The sequence below is a fragment of the Pan paniscus genome, chromosome 11, assembly GCF_029289425.2.
Source record: "Pan paniscus chromosome 11, NHGRI_mPanPan1-v2.0_pri, whole genome shotgun sequence".
Lineage (NCBI taxonomy): Eukaryota > Metazoa > Chordata > Mammalia > Primates > Hominidae > Pan > Pan paniscus.
In genome coordinates, this window is record NC_073260.2 from 10,016,039 (window position 1) to 10,033,653 (window position 17,615).

Here is a 17,615-nt window from a genome sequence, read left to right on the forward strand (position 1 = left end):
AACCCGGGACCCACTTCATGGGCTAATGCGAAACTTAAATGACACCGTACCAATTAAGTTATAAGCCCTGGAAGCCCAAGAAAAGAAAGCGGTGGTGCGATGGGGGAAAAACCACCATCCCCGGCTTCCCGCGTGTAACGGGGCCGAAAATAACCAGCATTTTCCTTTTCTCTGCGGCTGAAGCCCACGCTTCCCAGAGGACCGGGCCTGCTTATCAGGAGCAGAGCGGCTCGCTCGGCTGTCTCCGCCAGAAGGTGACTGTGGGGGCCCGGCTCCCCTCCTGCCTCCAGCCCGACTCCCACCAGGAACACACCGGCTCCTCCCCCCGCCGCCCCTTTCAGGTTTCCGCCCCACCCCCAGCCCGCAAACAATTTTGCATATATTTAAATCTCCTCTGCGAGTTCCCCCTCCCCCGGAAAAAGAGAGAAAAGAAATTACAAAGGCCGTCATTTGTCTCCGTCCCCGCACCCCATCTATCAGGGCCCGGAGCCCGTCGCCTCGAATGAGGCGCGCGCCCGGGACGGCCGCTTTAATGGGGCGCCGCGTGTGACTGTGCAGCCGCGCGGCGGGCGCAGCCGGCCGGCATTTGCATACATATTAAACGGAGCAGTAAAAAATGCAGACATGCAAACCATTTGGACGGGCTCCTCGGCGTAGAGCCTGCCAGGAAATCAATCTTCTGGTTTCTTAAAGGCAGCCTGCTCGGGAGGAGGTGGCGATGCCACACAGCCCGCAGGCCGTGGGAGGGGGCCATCGTCTGTCCATCTGCCTGCGGGAGCAGCCGTGGGGGTCCTTCCCGGCCATGGAGGAGCCACCTCCTGGGAGCCAGGGGCCGGGGAGTTGAGTGTGGTGGGTCCTGGTTCAGCCGGCTGTGTGCCCTGGAGTAAAAGGGGTCCCCTCTCTGAGCTCCCCCTCACTGGGTGCTGAAGATATTTCCTTTCCCTTTTGCTACTCTGGGGCTTAAGGGACTAATCCAAGATCACTGGGCCCCTCTGTGCAGAGCCTGGGTCTCTAAGCCAGGTGCGAAGAAGGATGGCCAAGAACACAGGCTTGGGGGCGGGCGGCCTAAATTCAAAGTCAGGCTCCACTCCCCAAGAGCTGTGTGATCTTGGGCAAATGCATCAACCTCACTGTTTCCGGTAAAAGGGGGATCAACATGCCTCCCTCTTCGGTATGTTGTTGGATTGAAATAGGTCAGCCTTGTAAAGCACTTGGCTCATTGCCTGGCATGTAGTAAGTGCTCAATAAATAGTGGTAGAACAATGTGTAGGAGGGCCCTTGGTGTTATTGGTATGTTTTTCTTGGTGAATATCCCTCTTTATATCTGCATAGTGTGGCAAGCCACTCCTCCCAGAGCCTCCTTACCTGTAAAATGGGGTGTTTTGATTTTCACGGGAACTGCTAGCTGTGTTCTAGAAGGCACTGGGTCCCTGCTGTGTGCTCCCACCCACCCGCTGATTCCAGCCAGGTGTGGCCAAACTGGCGCCTCTGAGGGCTGCCCACAGCCTGTCTTAGGCAAAGCCCAGAGCAGGGATGGGGGCATACCCCCAAACTGACCATACATCTGTGGGGCCAGGAAAAGGCAACTGGCCCTGAGCCTCAGCCGAGTGAGACTGGGGCCTCTCTGAATTCCACGGCACAGATGAGGAAACCGAGGCTCAGAGAGGTGTGACAAAGCCAGGAAGCTTGAAGGTGGTGCCACTGGGATTCAAGCCAGGTGTGCCCAACTGCAAGGCCACCTCCCCAGAGGTCCCCCAGAGAGGAAATACTGCCGGCAGAGGGAGGAGCTCATCCCACAGTGTCAGGGAACACAGCTTCCCCCCAAAGGAGGGGGGTGCTTGTGGAGAAAGAGCTGAGTTTTGCGTCTGAGCCCAAGTGAATATTTGGTACTCATGAAGGTCCTTCTTTTTTTTTTTTTTTTTTTTTTGAGATGGAGTTTTGCTCTTGTTGCCCACGCTGGAGTGCAATGGTGTGATTTCAGCTCACTGCAACCTCCAACTCCTGGGTTCAAGCGATTCTCGTGCCTCAGCCTCCAGAGTAGCTGGGATTACAGGTGCCCATCACCACGCCCAGCTAATTTTTTGTATTTTTAGTAGAAACAGGGTTTCACTATGTTGGCCAAGCTGGTCTCGAACTCCTGACCTCGGGCGATCCACCCACCTCAGCCTCCCAAAGTGCTGGGATTACAGGCATGAGCCACCGTGCCGGTTTGGTCCTTCCTTGAAAAGACCCAGAGGAAGAGGGGAGAGAGGGTTTTCAAGAACCAGCTCAAGTTTGGCCTTCATTCATTTACTTCATACTCCCGGAAGCGAGGAACAGAGGTGACCAAGGTCCCCAAGACCTGGCCGGGCAGTGGGCAGTGGGAAGTGGTGGGGAGTTAATGGCAGGATGGAGGGGTGCACCTAGACCAGTGGGGGCACTGTCCTCTCTGAGACCCTGGGGATTAGGTGAAGAGGCCAAGCCAGTGCATTGGGGTGGGGGGGCTTTGCCTTCTGTTGGGAGAGGGTCCCCTGTGGTTCAAAGCTTCCCAGCTGAGTGGCAATGTGACCTCCCTGCTGTGTGTGGGAGTTGCAGCCTAGAGTTATGGGAACTAAAGAGGCCAGACCCAGAGCCGTGGCCCAATTCACTGGTGTCTTGCTGTGTGACTTTGGAAAAGGCCCCGCTTCTCTGGGCTGGGGTGGCTGAGCCAACTGCACCCCTGCTCTGTCTCTCAGGGAGCCCCTCTCTTTCACTCTTGACCTTCAGGCTATCTGGGCTTCTGTCCCTCCACCTCCCTCTGCAGCCGAGTGCAGGCCGCCCCCACTGCCCGGCAGGCAGCCCAGCCGGGGTGGAGGAAGCCGGCAGGGCGGGAAAAGGCGGGAGGGGTCCGAGTTACAGGAACCAGCAGGGCCATTGCTCAACTAGGGAGCCTGGCCGCGGGCCTGCCTCGGCCCCCACCTCTAGCAGCCCGCCCTCCTCCTAGCTCTGCATTGCAAACATTCCTCGCCAACCTCGGGTTGCTGCAGCCCCGGAAGGGGGAACTGCAGCAGACACAGCACCAGGCCGCCAGAAACACTTAACCCCTTCGCTCCTTCCAGGCAGAGCCTTCAGGGGGAGGAAGGAGGGATCTGGGCGACAGCCGCGGCAGTCCTTCCCAGCCTCTGGGTGACCGGGTCAGGTGATTTGCTGGCAGGCCCAGCCACTGATTACCAACCTGGATCAACAGGTTGCGCGTTCATGACTCACCCAGCAGACATTTCCGGAGCTCCCCCTGGGTGCTGGCAGCAGGCATGAATATCCAAGAGCGGCCCCAGCATCGGGGGTGGGATGCGGGTCTCATGAGCAGACGTGTGTTTTAGATCATTACAGTGATGAGAGCAACCAAGACGTGCAGGGTGAGCCTGAGCACAAACTAAAGTGGCTCAACTCATCAGGGAGGGCTTCTTGGAGGAAGCGACACTTAGGGAACCCTGTGAGAGCAGAGGGAGAGAGTTCCAGGCAGAGGAGGCAGCAAGTGTGAGGCTCTAGAGGGAAGAGAGACGTTCTCATGTTTCAATCTGTGTTTCTGGAGGAGAGAGAGGAAGGGGAGGAAAGCCCCAGGTGGGAGAGCTTGGCCCATGCCAGGTCCCAGAAGGCCTTGAGGCCACTTCCAGCATGAACCGTCATCTGAGGTCAGTGAGGAGCCGGGGAAGGGCTTATGTGTGGAATGACATGGTCAAGTTTAGCTCTAAGCCCTAAGACGCCTTGAATAAAAAACAGAACCTTGGGCTGAGCGCGGTGGCTCACGCCTGTAATCCAAGCACTTTGGGAGGCCAAGGCAGGTGGATCACGAGGTCAGGATATCGAGACCAGCCTGGCCAACATGGTGAAACCCCGTCTCTACTAAAAATACAAAAATTAGCTTGGTGTGGTGGCACGCACCTGTAGTCCCAGCTACTTGGGAGGCTGAGGCAGGAGAATTGCTTGAACCCAGGAGGTGGAGGTTGCAGTGAGCCGAGATTGCGCCACTGCACTCCAGCCTGGGCAACAGTGCAAGACTCCGTCGCAAAAAAAAAAAAAAAAAAAAAAAAAAAGCCTGGGCTCAGTGGCTCACACCTGTAATCCCAGCACTTTGGGAGGCCAAGGCAGGTGGATCACCTGAGGTCAGGAGTTCAAGACCAGCCTGACCAACATGGAGAAACCCTGTCTCTACTAAAAATACAAAATTAGCCAGGCGTGGTGGCACATGTCTGTAATCCCAGCTACTTGGGAGGCTGAGGCAGGAAAATCGCTTGAACCTGGGAGGCAGAGGCTGCAGGGAGCAGAGATCGTGCCATTGCACTCCAGCTTGGGCAACAAGAGCAAAACTCGTCTAAAAACAAAAACAAACAACAACAAAAAACAAAAACAGAACCTTACTGGAAAGAGGCCACTAACATATTTTCATGTACAAACCAAATGGACTCTAAGACCAGAACACCTGAACCACGCCAAAGTGCCACCAGCAGGACACGTTTCAGATGGCAGCTGGGCCTGGTACTAGGCTCTCCTGCAGCCCACATGGCCATTCTGCCATCCCAGGCCACATAGAATCTGCAGGCTCAGGTTGGTTCTTCCTCCTGGGTTGGGGTCAGCACCTCCCATCTCCCAGACACCACTCCTGCATACAGCTGGAGTTCAATAAATGCAGCAATTAATCAGAGTGTTAAAGTTGGGAGGGGCTGAGAGATCATCTAGGCCCACAGTCTCCTCGCTTTTTTATTTTATTTTATTTTTGAGATGGAGTTTCACTCTCGTTGAAGACTCAGAGAGGGAATCCCTGGCAGGGGGGCCTGGAATTTACAGCCAAGATGCCCACAGAGCATGTCCAGAGAGGAGGCCAGCACACCCAGCTGCCCAGAACCTCGGTACCCACAGGAAAGACCCCAAAATCTCCCCACCAAAGCTCCCTTCCTTTCCCTACCTCTCACAGGGCCTGTTCTCTCTATACCTGGTCTATTTGTTGGGACAGCAAACGTAGCCGGAGTTCCTCTAAGTCCTGCTCAGCCTGGTGAGACTTCCAAAGGAAAACATGCCCAGAATCCTCCCTCTGTTGAAAATCATGCCCCAACAGGACAGGAAGGGGCCGGGCAGTCTCCATGCCTGCACATGCCCCCAGCAGAAGAAAGGGCTGAGCTCCTCCCAGGCTCCTCGGGGATCACCCTGCGGGAGGCCCCAGCAGTTACCACAGTCTGTTTTGTGGCTCAGGGTCCACTGTGTGTCACTGGATCCTTCCAGGCAATGGAATTTCTAGAAAGGTTCCTTCAGCCTGGGACACCACCACCTTGGTGACCCGCCACCAACTCTGCCATGTGAAATACCTTACAGGCCTTGTGCTGGGCCAAAGATTCACTCTCCGAATCCTCATCACAAGTGGTGAAGTTTGCTGTTATCATCCCATTTTGCAGATGGGAAACTGAGGTCCGTGAAGTCACTTGCCTGGATCACACAGCTCATGACCAGTATGGCGGCCTGGGACATAGGCATTCTGGGGCTCACCACTAGGTGTTCCACGTGTCACCACTAGACCTCCCAACCAGGGAGCCCTGCCGCTGCCCCAGCCTGGAGACGTGACACTTCTCCCAGCCAGGAGGCTCCAGTGAAACCAGGGATTCCCCAGGCTCACCCTGACTCCTCATCTTGTTAACGTATTTAATCCTCATCCTGTACATGAAATAAATATTTCATCTCATCTATTTATTATTTGTTTATCATGGGCATTTATCCATCCTAAGTTTACTCTCTGCTCAAATCTTCTCCACACGGGTTCACTCAGGTTACCAATTTTGTCTCAGCTTCCATCAGGCAGAGCCGCGTGTGTTGCCATAGCCAACATCACAAAAAAATCTCATTTCATGCATTTCATAGGCATGAGTGGCCTGACTTGAAAATATCAGTGGAACCTGCTCAAGGGGGCAGGGGTTGCATAGCACCCTGAGGCCCATGAGGTACCTGGTACAGAGTGAGCACCCAGGAAGGGAGGCTGGGTTATTAGTACCGCTGTTTGCCAGGGCTTGGTGTGGCTGATAAATTCTTGGTCTCTTCCCCTTCTCTTCATATCACAGGTTAACAGGTTCACTTCCCAATGTTACTCATGTCTACAAAATGGTAAGAAAAAGCAACTGTGCAAATGAGGCAAGTTACATGTCCTGGTACCAAAGTGATGGTTACTAAGGCAGTTGGCCTCCAACACAGTCTCCAAACGATTCACACCTCCTGGCATTCACACATTTCCACAATCAATCAGGCTGGCCTGCATAACCAATAGGATACTGAGGAAATGACTGCATGTACTGTTCAAGGCTAGGTCATAAAAGGTACTGCAGCTTCAGTCTCACTCTCTTGCATCACTCACTCTGAGAAGCCAGCCGCCATATTGTGGGGAAACTCAAGCAGCCTGCTGAAGTCTGCATGGCATGGAGCTGAAGCCTCTTTGTCAGCCATGTCAGTGAGCCATTTAGGAAACAGATCCTCTATCCTCAGTCAAGGCTTCAGATGACCACAGCCCCAGCTGACATCTTGATGGCAACCTTAAGACAGACCAGCCAGCTAAGCCACATCTGAATTCCTGACCCACAGAAACTGAGATACTAAAATGCCTGTTTTAAGCCACTAAGTTTGGGATAATTTGTACTCCACAGTAGGTAAGGAACTAATACAGAAACAGAGAGACCTTTTAGTTATGAGAGCCTTCCACCGACTATGTTCCCAAAGTGTGTTCCTTGGAATGCTGATCCCAGGCTTTGCTCTGGAAAACCAAGATCAGTTGAATGGAGGCAGACTGTGGATTCCAGTCTCCTGTTCAAGATTCCCATGCTCCTTGGCATATTAAAGTAGACCCCTCCAGGCGAGGAAGCTGTTCCCTTAACATAGCACTTCTCAGGGGCCTTTGACCGTGGAACTCCGGTGTCAGAGCCTCAGAGCACGCTTTGGGACACAGAGCCAAACTGTCATGGCAACTGATTCCTTGAATACTTTAAACAATTGTGCCCAATACAAAACTAAAAATAGGCCAGGCCCAGTGGCTCATGCCTGTAATCCCAGGCACTTTGGGAGACTGAGGCAAGAGAATCACTTGAGGCCAGCCTGGCTGGGCAACATGGTAAAACCACTTCTCTAACAAAAACAACAAAAGCCAGGCATGGTGGCATATACCTGTCATCCAAGCTACTTGGGAGGCTGAGGCGGGAAGATTGCTTGAGCCCAGGAGTTCGAGGTTCCTGGGTGACAAAGTGAGACCCTATCTTTAAAATTAAAGGCTGCGGTGAGATAAGATCATGCCACTACACTCCAGTTTGAACAACGGAACAAGACCCTGTCTCTAAATAAATAAATAAAAATAAAAATAACTAAAAATACTCATAGCCTAATATCCAGAGTCTGACCGGGCATGGTGGCTCATGTCTGTAATCCCAGCACTTTGGGAACCTGAGGCGGGAGAAACATTTGGGGTCAGGAGATCGAGACCAGCCCAGCCAACGCGGCAAAACCCTGTCTCTACTAAAAATACAAAACTTAGCTGGGCGTGGTGGCAGGCGACTGTAATCCCAGCTACTCAAGAGGCTGAAGCAGGAGAATCGCTTGAACCTGGGAGGCAGAGGTTGCAGTGAGCCGAGATGGCGCCATTGCACTCCAGCCTGGGCAAGAGAGAGAGGCTCCATCTCAAAAATAATAATAATAATAATAATAATAATAATATCCAGTGTCTGACCTACAGCATAAGATATAAGGATGAGATGGCTGCTCCGCCATGATGGGCCCCTAGCTCCTGGCTCCTTTTCTGGCTGGGGGGCTGGTTTGCCCTGGGCCACCTCTGGCCCCTCCCATCTTATTATTATTATTATTATTATTATTATTTTGAGACGCAGTCTTGCACTGTTCCCTGGGCTGGAGTGCAGTGGCGCGATCTCGGCTCACTGCAACCTCTGCCTCCCGGGTTCAAGTGATTCTCCTGCCTCAACCTCCCAAGTAGCTGGGATTACAGGCACCTGCCACTACGCCCAGCTAATTTTTTGGTTTTTTTTTGTTGTTGTTGTTATTTTTAGCAGAGACGGGGTTTCACCATGTTGGCCAGGCTGGTCTCAAACTCCTGACCACGTGATCTGCCCTCGGCCTCGGCCTCCCAAAGTGCTGGGATCACAGGCGTGAGCCACCACGCCCGGCCTACTCCCATCTTACAATGAGAGGTGTTGGGCCAGGGTCTGGCCAGGGACCTCAGCCCATTTGGGGAGCACTTGGGATTCAGACTTTGAACCCCAAACCCTAGTGCCAGCTCCCATCAGCTCTGCCACACAAGGACACATGGGACACATGGGTTGGGCTGCACCCTTGAGCCCCCACCCCTTCGTGGTTGCTGCATCCGGAACACCAAGGCTGGGTATTTCTCAGTGGGAATGAAACCGTGGTCTTAAAACACAAGCCACTGGAAAATAGCATTTGATATAGAAAAATTCATTTTACAGCAACTTTTTAAGAGTGGATCCACCCCCTTCAGCAACGGAAGGCCGTGCTCAGAAAACCACATTCTTTCAGGTCCCTGGGGCTGCGTGGGGGTGGGAATAGAAATCTGTCTACACGCTGCAAGGCAGAGGTCTTTTCGTTTGTTAAAAACATAATTTTACCCTCATGTTGCTTCGTGTTTCCTGGCACACGCATTCTGGGGCTCTCGGGCCTTTCTGGAGGCATCTCTGCAGACACCAAGTGGCCTGCCCACTTCCCTCCAGCCAGAGGCTCAGGCGTGGGCACTGAGGGTGAAAAGAATTCGTGACACCCTTACTACAAAGAATGTGGTCCCAGCTGGCACAGCCTCCATCTCACCTGGGAGCCCCGGCCAGGCCTGCTCCCTCAGAACCTGCATCTGAATGAGACCCCACAGCGAGACAAGGCACATTAAGGTTGGGGAACGCTTGGATGCACCCTGGTTGCAGGGTGCCCTCGGCCTGCCTCCTAAGGGGCGGCCACATCTGCCTTCCTCCCTCCCCTTCCAGGGCCCCTGTCCCATCACAGACCACTCCTCAGAGGGGCTCCAGAGGAATTTCCCAAGACCCATTTCCATGTTTATTCTATACCACAGCATCCCTCTCTCATCACAGAAATCCAGCAAGATGATCATTGCATCACATGGTGGGAAGTCAGGAGACCTGAAAGAGAGGTGACAGCGACATGAAAGACACTTGGCCCTTACAGAGCACTCCCAACCCAGGAGGGAGACCCTGGGACCCAAGGGCTCAGAGAGGGGAAGTCGTCTCCCCAAGGTCAGCCTACTAAATGGCAGAGTCAGGGTGATCCCACAGCCACTGAGTTGTCCCTGGATACCCTGCTGTCCAGGGAAAGTGGGAGTGGCCACGGGGATGGTCAGAACTGCACCTCCATCCAACTGGCTTAGCCCAGCAGTTCCCAATTGGGGGTTCCGTGGAGCAAGCCTTCAAAGGCTCTCTGGTGCGGGGATTGGCTCCATGCTATTCACAGCCTCTCCCAGTCCCTGACGGTCACTGCACCTTTACTGCAGGCCAGGCTGCCCCAGGCTTCCTCCACCACATTTCTTTGCTTTGGGTGGGATGGTGTCAGCCCACTGTGCCTGTTCAGTCTGCTGGGAGCTGATGGGAGTTAACAGGCATCATCTCTGCCCTTCAGTAACCCAAAATGAGAACGCTTATGTTACTTAACAAATGCAGTTTGCTCGTTGGGCAAACATGGGCCTTGGGGCAAATAACAGAAGAAGGGACTTTCCCAGTGGGAACAGAGAGAGGAATTAGTTGAGAAATTTGAGGTGCAGAAGGGAAGGCATTTGTCTGGATTATTTTTCAGCGGTGGCACCTGCTCTCTTATCCTTTTTTTTTTTTTTTTTTTTTTTTTTTTGAGATAGAGTCTTGTTCTTGTCCCCCATGCTGGAGTGCAATGGCACGATGTCTGCTCACTGCAACCTCCACCTCCCAGGTTCAGGTGATTCTCCTGCCTCAGCCTCCTGAGTAGCTGGGATTATAGGTGCCTGCCACCACACCCGGCTAATTTTTGTATTTTTAGTAGAGACAGGGTTTCGCCATGTTGTCCGGGCTGGCCTCGAACTCCTGAACCCAAATGTTTCTCCCACCTTGGCCTCCAAAAGTGCTGGGATTACAGGCGTGAGCCATCGCACCTGGCTTTTTTTTTTCTTTTTTTTTTTTGAGACGGAGTCTTACCCTGTTGCCCAGGCTGGAGTATAATGGCGCGATCTCAGTTCACTGCAACCTCCACCTCCTGGATTCAAACGATTCTCCTGCCTCAGCCTCCCAAGTAGCTGGGATTACAGGCACGTGCTACCACGCCTGGCTAATTTTTTTTGTATCTTTAGTAGAGACAGGGTTTCACCATGTTGGCCAGGCTGGTCTCGAACTCCTGACCTTGTGACCCGCCCATCTCAGCCTCCGAAAGTGCTGGGATTACAGGCGTGAGCCACCACGCCTGGCCCATCTTTTCTTTAAAATAAAGTCTTTGTTTCCCCACTCCCACCCAGCCCTGCTGGCGATGGGGGCGGCCACAGGCTGCCCTGTGACGCCCAGGATGGGAAGGGGCACCTCGTGCACTCATCCTGGGGGGAAGGGGCACCTCGTGCACTCATCCTGGGGGGAAGGGGCACCTCGTGCACTCATCCTGGGTTTTCACTAGATGCTCCTGGCCCCCCGTTCTCTTGCAAGCTGTCCTCGAGGACATGTGGGCTCTTGTTTGCAGGTTTCAGGGGAGCCTGGCAGAATCCAGCCGCAGACACATTTGAATTTCTTGTAGAAACCTGCACCAAGCGTGGGGGTGCGGCCAGCCCAGAAGCATTCCAGGGAGTGGGGTCTCTGTGGGGCTTCCACCCCAGCTGCTTTCCCTGGCTCCTCCCAGGCAGACCTCTTCCCTCCCCTACCCCTCTCACTTCCACCCCACAACCACAGGAGATTGGAGGCCTTGCAGATACTGGTCAGGAGAGTGCAAAGGTTAAAGGTGAGAGCTGGAAGGTCAGATGGATACAGCAGGTGCTGCTATCAACTGGCAACTTCAGCTCGCAGCCTCTGCCCCAGACACATTTTCTCCATCTGCCAGCAGCCTGGAGGAGGTGGGGTCCCCAGAGCCCATGACGGCCGGAATGCGTCTTCTCCATTCTGGACTGGAAGCCACCTCTGGGCACAGCACAGGATTGCAGGGGAGGGACACAAGGGCTTCTTTTTTTTTTTTTTTTTTTGAGACAGGATCTAACTGTGTTGCCCAGGCTGGAGCGCAGTGGCACAATCAAGACTCACTGCAGCCTCAACCTCCCAGGCTCAAGTGATCTTCCTACCTCAGCCTCCAAGTAGCTGGGACTACAGGTGTGCACCAGCATGTTCCACTAATCATCTTATTCTTTGTAGACACAGGGTCTCACCCTGTTGCCCAAGCTGGTCTCAAACTCCTGGGCTCAAGTAATCCTCCTGCCTCAGCCTCCCTAAGTGTTGGGATTACAGGTATAAGCCTGGCCCACAAGGGGTACTTAGAAATGGTTTTTACGTGTCTAGTAGCTGGACACCCAGGTTCAGAGGTCTCCAGGACCATGGGCCAGGACATTCTTGGGAAGGGAAAGCCAACTGGGTTTCAAATACGGCTTAAAAAGGAGTCCACTTTGAGATGTAAAAGATGCACCATCCATTCACAATGAACGACCTGAACTCTGATGGGGACACACCGCCAGGAGACTTTTGAGACGGAGTCTTGCTCCATTGCGCAGGCAATGTGCAGCAGCGTGATCTCAGCTCAAAGCAATCTCTGCCTCCCAGGTTCAAGCGATTCTCCTGCCTCAGCCTCCCGAGTAGCTGGGGTTACAGGCATCCGCCACCACACCCGGCTAATTTTTTGTATTTTTAGTAGAGACGGGGTTTTCCCATGTTGGCCAGGCTGGTCTTGAACTCCCGACCTCAGGTGATCCACCCACCTCAGCCTCTCAAAGTGCTGGGATCACAGGCGTGAGCCACTGCACCTGGCCAAGAAGACTATTTTTAAGCAAGGTCTGTGGAGGTCTTTTCAGTGATTTTGTATGGGATGGATCAGTTCTGCAGCCCTGGGTGGCCCCTCTTAGGCCCATGTGTTCACAGTCTGTGGATGTATCCCCCTCTCCTGGGAGATGTAAGCGACTCCAGGGCAGGGACCATGTGTGGTTCACGCTTGTTCCCAGAAAGCTCCCCCAGTGCCCAGCTGCCAGAACTCAAAGTCTGTCTGGGGTCGGGGATGTGTCTCCCCCACCAAGCTGAGCCTTGCTGAAGACCAGGACTCCATCCTGCCCACTGGAGCACCCGGGGCTCAGGCCCACAGCTGGGCTACTGACTTTTCTCACTGTGGGACCTTCAGCCGGGCCTCTTAGCTCCCTGTGCATCTTCCTTATCTGGGAAGTGGCAGTTTCATCTAGTTGCACCTCATGGGGTGGAGGTGAGGATGACCTGGGCTGTGAAGAGACTGGCATGTCACAGCGCACAGACCTGCCCACAAGTGGGGCCTTGCTGTCTGGCACTCCCCATGCAACGCTGGACACAAGGAAGGTGCTGGTACTGCCTGGAGTTCAGGCAGATGTTTTTCCAAAATAACATTTCTTTCTTTCTTTTCTTTTCTTTTTTTTTTTTTTTTTTTTGAGACAGAGTTTTGCTCTTGTTGCCCAGGCTGGAGGGCAATGGTGCGATCTCAGCTCACCACAACCTCCACCTCCCGGGTTCCAGCCATTCTCCTGCCTCAGCCTCCCCAGCAGCTGGGATTACAGGCATGCACCACCATGCCCGGCTAATTTTGTATTTTTAGTAGAGACGAGGTTTCTCCATGTTGGTCAGGCTGGTCTCAAACTCCCAACCTCAGGTGACCCACCCGCCTCGGCCTCCCAAAGTGTCGGGATTATAAGTGTGAGCCACCATGCCCGGCAACAACATTTCTTAAGTACAGGGATAACAATGGTGTGTTATTGGTGGGAGATGTGAGGGTTTGCTTTTGTTTTTTGTTTTTAAGGGAAAGCTTGACATTTCTCTGCTTTATCCCATTCCCCAGCAGACTCACACCAACCAAGCTCCTGCTGCCGGGACAAGCACTGTACTGGGCCACATATTAATGAACAGGAATTCAGGACATTTGGAAACCAACTTCCAAAGGCTCCAGGGTAAGGAGAGAGAGATGATCTCCTGGGACCCTGCCCTCCTGCCTGAGCCCAGAACCCTAGAAGCCAGTCCCAGCTGCGGACACGTGCCCACGCCAGCCCCCCACACACGGTGCTCTCTGAGTCCAGGCATGCTCTTGGTCTTTTGAGGAGAGAGATTGATTGTGTTAGGGACCTTACACCTATAAAATCCATCAGCCTGTACATGGACAGACATTCACTCAGGACAAACAAAACCCAGCAAACTCTAATATCCACGTGCAGGGCCTCTCCGGCAGTGAGTGACGGCAGTTTTGGTCTTTTGGCGAGACATCAAGCAAGACACTTTCCATGCAGGAACTCAACCTGTCCCCATTTCACAAGTGAGGAATCCAAGGTTCAGAGACGTCAAATGAGACTCCCAAGGCCACTCAGTGGCAGGGCCAAGCTCTAACCCTGAGAGTCTCTGATGATAACCCCGGTCTCACCAGGACACCTGCTTAAACCCCTCTGAACCAGGGGTCCCCCAGGAGATAAGCAACAGGTAACAAGTGCACATATGAATACCCAGGCCAGTCATCACATAGTAAGGTTATATGTACTGAGAAAACTTCTCAGAGTGGGAATCAAAGTGACAAAGATGGAAATTTTGAATCAGGTCACGCAAAACCGAGTGACTCTAGAAGAATGCAGCTTCTCTGAGACTGAGCTAACTCCGGCCAACTTTTGCCTGATTCCCAGATAAGCAAGGAAAAGGTTGCGGGGGCAGACAGCAGTTCAGAGGCCTCACTGGTTTTAGTATAAGGGCCTGAGAATGGGCGGAGGCGGGGAAGACTCAGGCTCTGAGGCTCTCTTGGGGTGGGGGTGTCTTAAGCAACTGTGTGAGGTGGGAGCCAGAAGTGGACTCTTGAGCCAGACGAATCTGATGTTTCTTCCAAGCAAGCCGTGTGACCTCTCTGACCCTCAGTCTCTTCATCTGAAATGTGTCCAGCAAAGCTTTATTGACTAGCTGCTCCATGCGGGGCTGATGCTGGGTGCCAGGGACTCAGCAATGAACGGGAGAGACCAGATTGGAGCCCTCACCAAGCTCACTCCTAACGGGGAGACAGCGAATTTGGAGATGAGCAGATTCTGCCATCAGCTGTAAGGAAATAATGCAGGGATGAAATAATCCCTTTCTCGGGTGGGGCTCAGGGTGGGCATCCGAGTCAAGGCTGAGTCCAGCACGGACCCCGGGGTGAGCGCTCAGTTGGCGGAAGCTGCTTTTGAGGCTGCAGAAGTTCTATTACCATAACCTGAGTAAAACGGGGCTGCCTTGGGGGCCAGTCTCATCACGGTGTCACCCTCAAAAAAACACCAGTCTGACATCCCCAAATCATTGAAAAAAAAGTTTAAATCTTCCCGAAATCTTTCAAAGAGACACCAAAGGGGAAATGGTTTGCATACCACACACAAAAGACGTTTTCAAGCCTCTCTGCCGGGAGGTCTCATGGTAGTTGCCTCTGGAATATCTCCCTTCCCCCTCCCTCCTTTTTATCCTTATCAGAGAGGTGGGAGCGCCGGGCCTGGCCCCAGGAGACAGGGGACTGGGCTGGATCCAGCCTCTGTCCTCCCTAGCTGTGGGCTCCTGGGTGCATTGCTTAACTACTCTGTGCCTCAGTTTCCTCATCTTCAAATTATAGCTAACAATCGCACCACCTGCAAGGGGCTCTTGTGGGAATTCTAGGAAATAATCCCCATGAAGTGCATGAGAGAGGCAGGCACACAGCTAGACTATTGACGTGTGAGCTACTAATATGATTTCTCTCTGCCTCCCTCACCCACCTTTCCTTTGCACCCCACCCCAGTTAGGAGCTCTGGGCAGTGCCTCCTATAAGTCAGTATGTGTTTTCTAGGTCCCACCGCTCAGCGGCAGCTCCACCCACTGTCCCAGACAGCACAGGGAAAAGGCCAGGGATGGACAGGCAGAACTGGGAACTTTCTTAGGAGGGGACAACAGGGCCTGGGACCATGTTTACCCCTGCCCCCTCTAAGGCTGCATCCTCTCTTAGGTGGGACACACAAAGGGCAGTGTCCCCCGGGCATCAGTGCTCTGACGGCAGAGCCAAGCGAATGTCCCCTTAGGGCCTGCCGATGTGCTGGGGAAACGTGGTTCCCCACCCATGAGGCTGCTGCTTGCTCCAAGCCTGGGTGCCATGGCCAAGATGGCTCTACCTGGCTGCCAGGGTCACAGAGCAGAGGATTCAGATGTCTCACTTCCTGAGGGGCTCCAGGCCAGGCCCTGGCAACACAGCTGTGAACAGCCATGTGGTTCCTGCCCTCATGGAGCTCACAGCCCTGTGTGCAAAGCAGGCAATCAGGGCCTAAGCATGGGGTGCGAAACCCAGAGTGGGCAGAAGAGGACGGGCTGGGCACCAGAGAGGACTTCCCAGAGGAAGAGGCACTGAAGGGAAGGGCTCGGATGGGAAGAAAAGGGGTTCCAGGCAGAGGCCACAGCCTGGGCAAGGGCCTGGGAGAGAAAAGTGGTGGGTTCAAGGAGCTGCAGGCTTCCTCGCCCACCTCCCCCCACAGGTGAGGTTTATCGCTCAAGGCCACATACGCCATCTCACGTGGTCCCCGCTGCCACCTGGAGAGGTCAGAGGGCAGGAACTCTTACTCCCAATTCACACTGGGACAATTCCCAGCTGGACTAGAACCCCGATCTCCTGACTCCTGGCTCAGGTGAGAGTCAACATGCAAGGCTGGGCCCACAGCAGCCCTGGCATTTGACCAGCAGCCAGGTAGGCCCAATTTTCATCACCTGCCTTTAACAGATGAAGAAATTGAGGCTTAGGGAGAGCACAACACCCCTCAACTGCTGCAGTTTTTGTCTGTCTGGGGGCCCTAGGACAAGCCTGAGGTGCGGAAAAGCCCTCCCTGGGTGGGGCAAGAAACAGAGCTGGGAACAGGGGTGACTTGGGGTGAAGGAAGGAGGGGAGCGGGGATGGGTTTTGGAAATCCACACTGGGCAGGGAAAGGCGAAGGAATGTGGGTGAGACGGGGTGCGCCAGTCCCGAGAGGGGCCCAGGGCCTCAGGCAGCCCCCTCCCTCCTTGCCTCCCAGGTGAGACCCTAACTTCGCGGAAGACGACACCCCTCAGCTGGGCGGGGAGGAGGGCCACCGCCTCCTGGCCACCCAATCAGAGACATTCCCAGTCTGATGGCGGAGGCCGCCAGGGCCAAGGGCTCCCAGGGCCTTCCCCGGGGAACCCCCGAGACCTGCCCCGGACTCGGAGGCCCACCGCGCATCGCCCGCCCCCAGCCTCATTAGCACCGACACCCGTCGTCCTCCCCTCGGTTTCCGATGGCTCCAGAATTTAAAGGTTAAATCCTAACCTCGTCTCAGCAGTTTCTCCCGGCTTTGCCTACCCAGCGCCAGTTGCTGGTAATTATATGCATCTCCGAGCAGCCAATCAGCTGTCAGACTGACAGATACTGATCTTTTCGTTTTATTTTTAGCTCTGTGCTTCCCCCTCTAGTTGCAAAAAAAAATTCTGTTTGTTCTGTGTGCTGCTGCCTCGCTCCCAGCCCTGCAGCCGGCTCTCATCTCCGCCAGCCAGGCGGGAGCAGGCAGCCGCCGGGGCTGGAGCCTGCGGTCCCCGCCCAAAAGCGGGGAACAGAACGTGCCCGCCGCCCCCGAGCTGCGGACCGCCCTGCCCAGAGCAACCCCCGGGGCTGCCATGGGGAAGGGAGGAGGCCGGGGCGCTGTGGGCACCTTGGATGCAAACACCCGAGGAGCTGTGCTCAGTCTTGGGGGCCACGCACGGGTGGAAGCAAGCCCGTACCTGCGGGCTGGGGGCTTGGAGAGAAAGACACACACAGAGACAGCGAGAGACAGAGAGACGTTCACAGGCAGAGACAAGCTAGACTGAGGGCGGAGGGGGAAAAAGACAAGCACTTTCCCCCCTGGAAGCACTCGTCCCCCATCCCCCAGAACCGAACAGAAGGGGTCAGGAATGGCCTCAGCCCCGCCCTGGAGTGGGGCTCAGAGGGGAGTTTCCAGCCCCGGGCCCCCCAGAGCTCGGGCCGGGAACCTGGGCCTCCCCTCCCAGGTCTGCTGCCTCCTCTGCCACGGAAGGGCGAGTGAAGTGCTCTTCAGGGTCATTTGTGAGTTGTTCTGGAAGGTTCTGTGGGCCTTCCTGGAGGCTGGCAGGTGTAGGGGCCTGGCCGGAGGGAGGCCGCTATTCATACAGCTTCTCTGGAGGGAGAGACAGCAACTGAGGGCCAGGGAAGCTCTTAGGTCCCAGTGAGTCTCCCAGACAGTGGAGGGGTCTGATCCAGGGGGGCCGGCGCTGAAGAGTGATGGGAATGATTGTGAAGTTTCCTTCCATCCTCGCGGCTCTCTACAATTTGCAAAGTGTTCCCTTTGCCCCAGTGGCCTCTCCTTCTGCCCCACAGTTAGCTCCAGAATGGAGTGAAATAGGGGTCTGGGAGGCCTGGCGAGGCTCACCTGTTTTCTGATGGGCCCTGGGGCCGGC

The 17,615-nt window shown here is 54.6% G+C and overlaps 1 protein-coding gene across 4 annotated transcripts in view; it reads right to left on the reverse strand.

Moving 5' to 3' along the window:
• Window positions 1-16,627, reverse strand: part of LOC100985465 (putative uncharacterized protein encoded by LINC02913) — a 39,751-nt gene extending 23,124 nt beyond the window's left edge. Inside the window, exons 1-2 of one of the 4 annotated variants that reach the window (XM_063593919.1) lie at window positions 10,582-16,429; window positions 3,226-10,550 (exon numbers count right to left, since the gene is read on the reverse strand). In XM_063593919.1, the coding sequence (XP_063449989.1) occupies window positions 15,005-15,703 (699 nt within the window). In that variant the 5' untranslated portion in view covers window positions 15,704-16,429 and the 3' untranslated portion in view covers window positions 3,226-10,550; window positions 10,582-15,004. Of the gene's footprint in view, window positions 1-438; window positions 3,192-3,225; window positions 10,551-10,581; window positions 16,430-16,473 lie in introns of those variants that run through there. The other 3 variants (XR_004664365.3, XR_010109003.1, XR_157397.4) reach the window with 3 other exon arrangements.
• Between the last annotated feature and the right edge of the window lie 988 nt (window positions 16,628-17,615).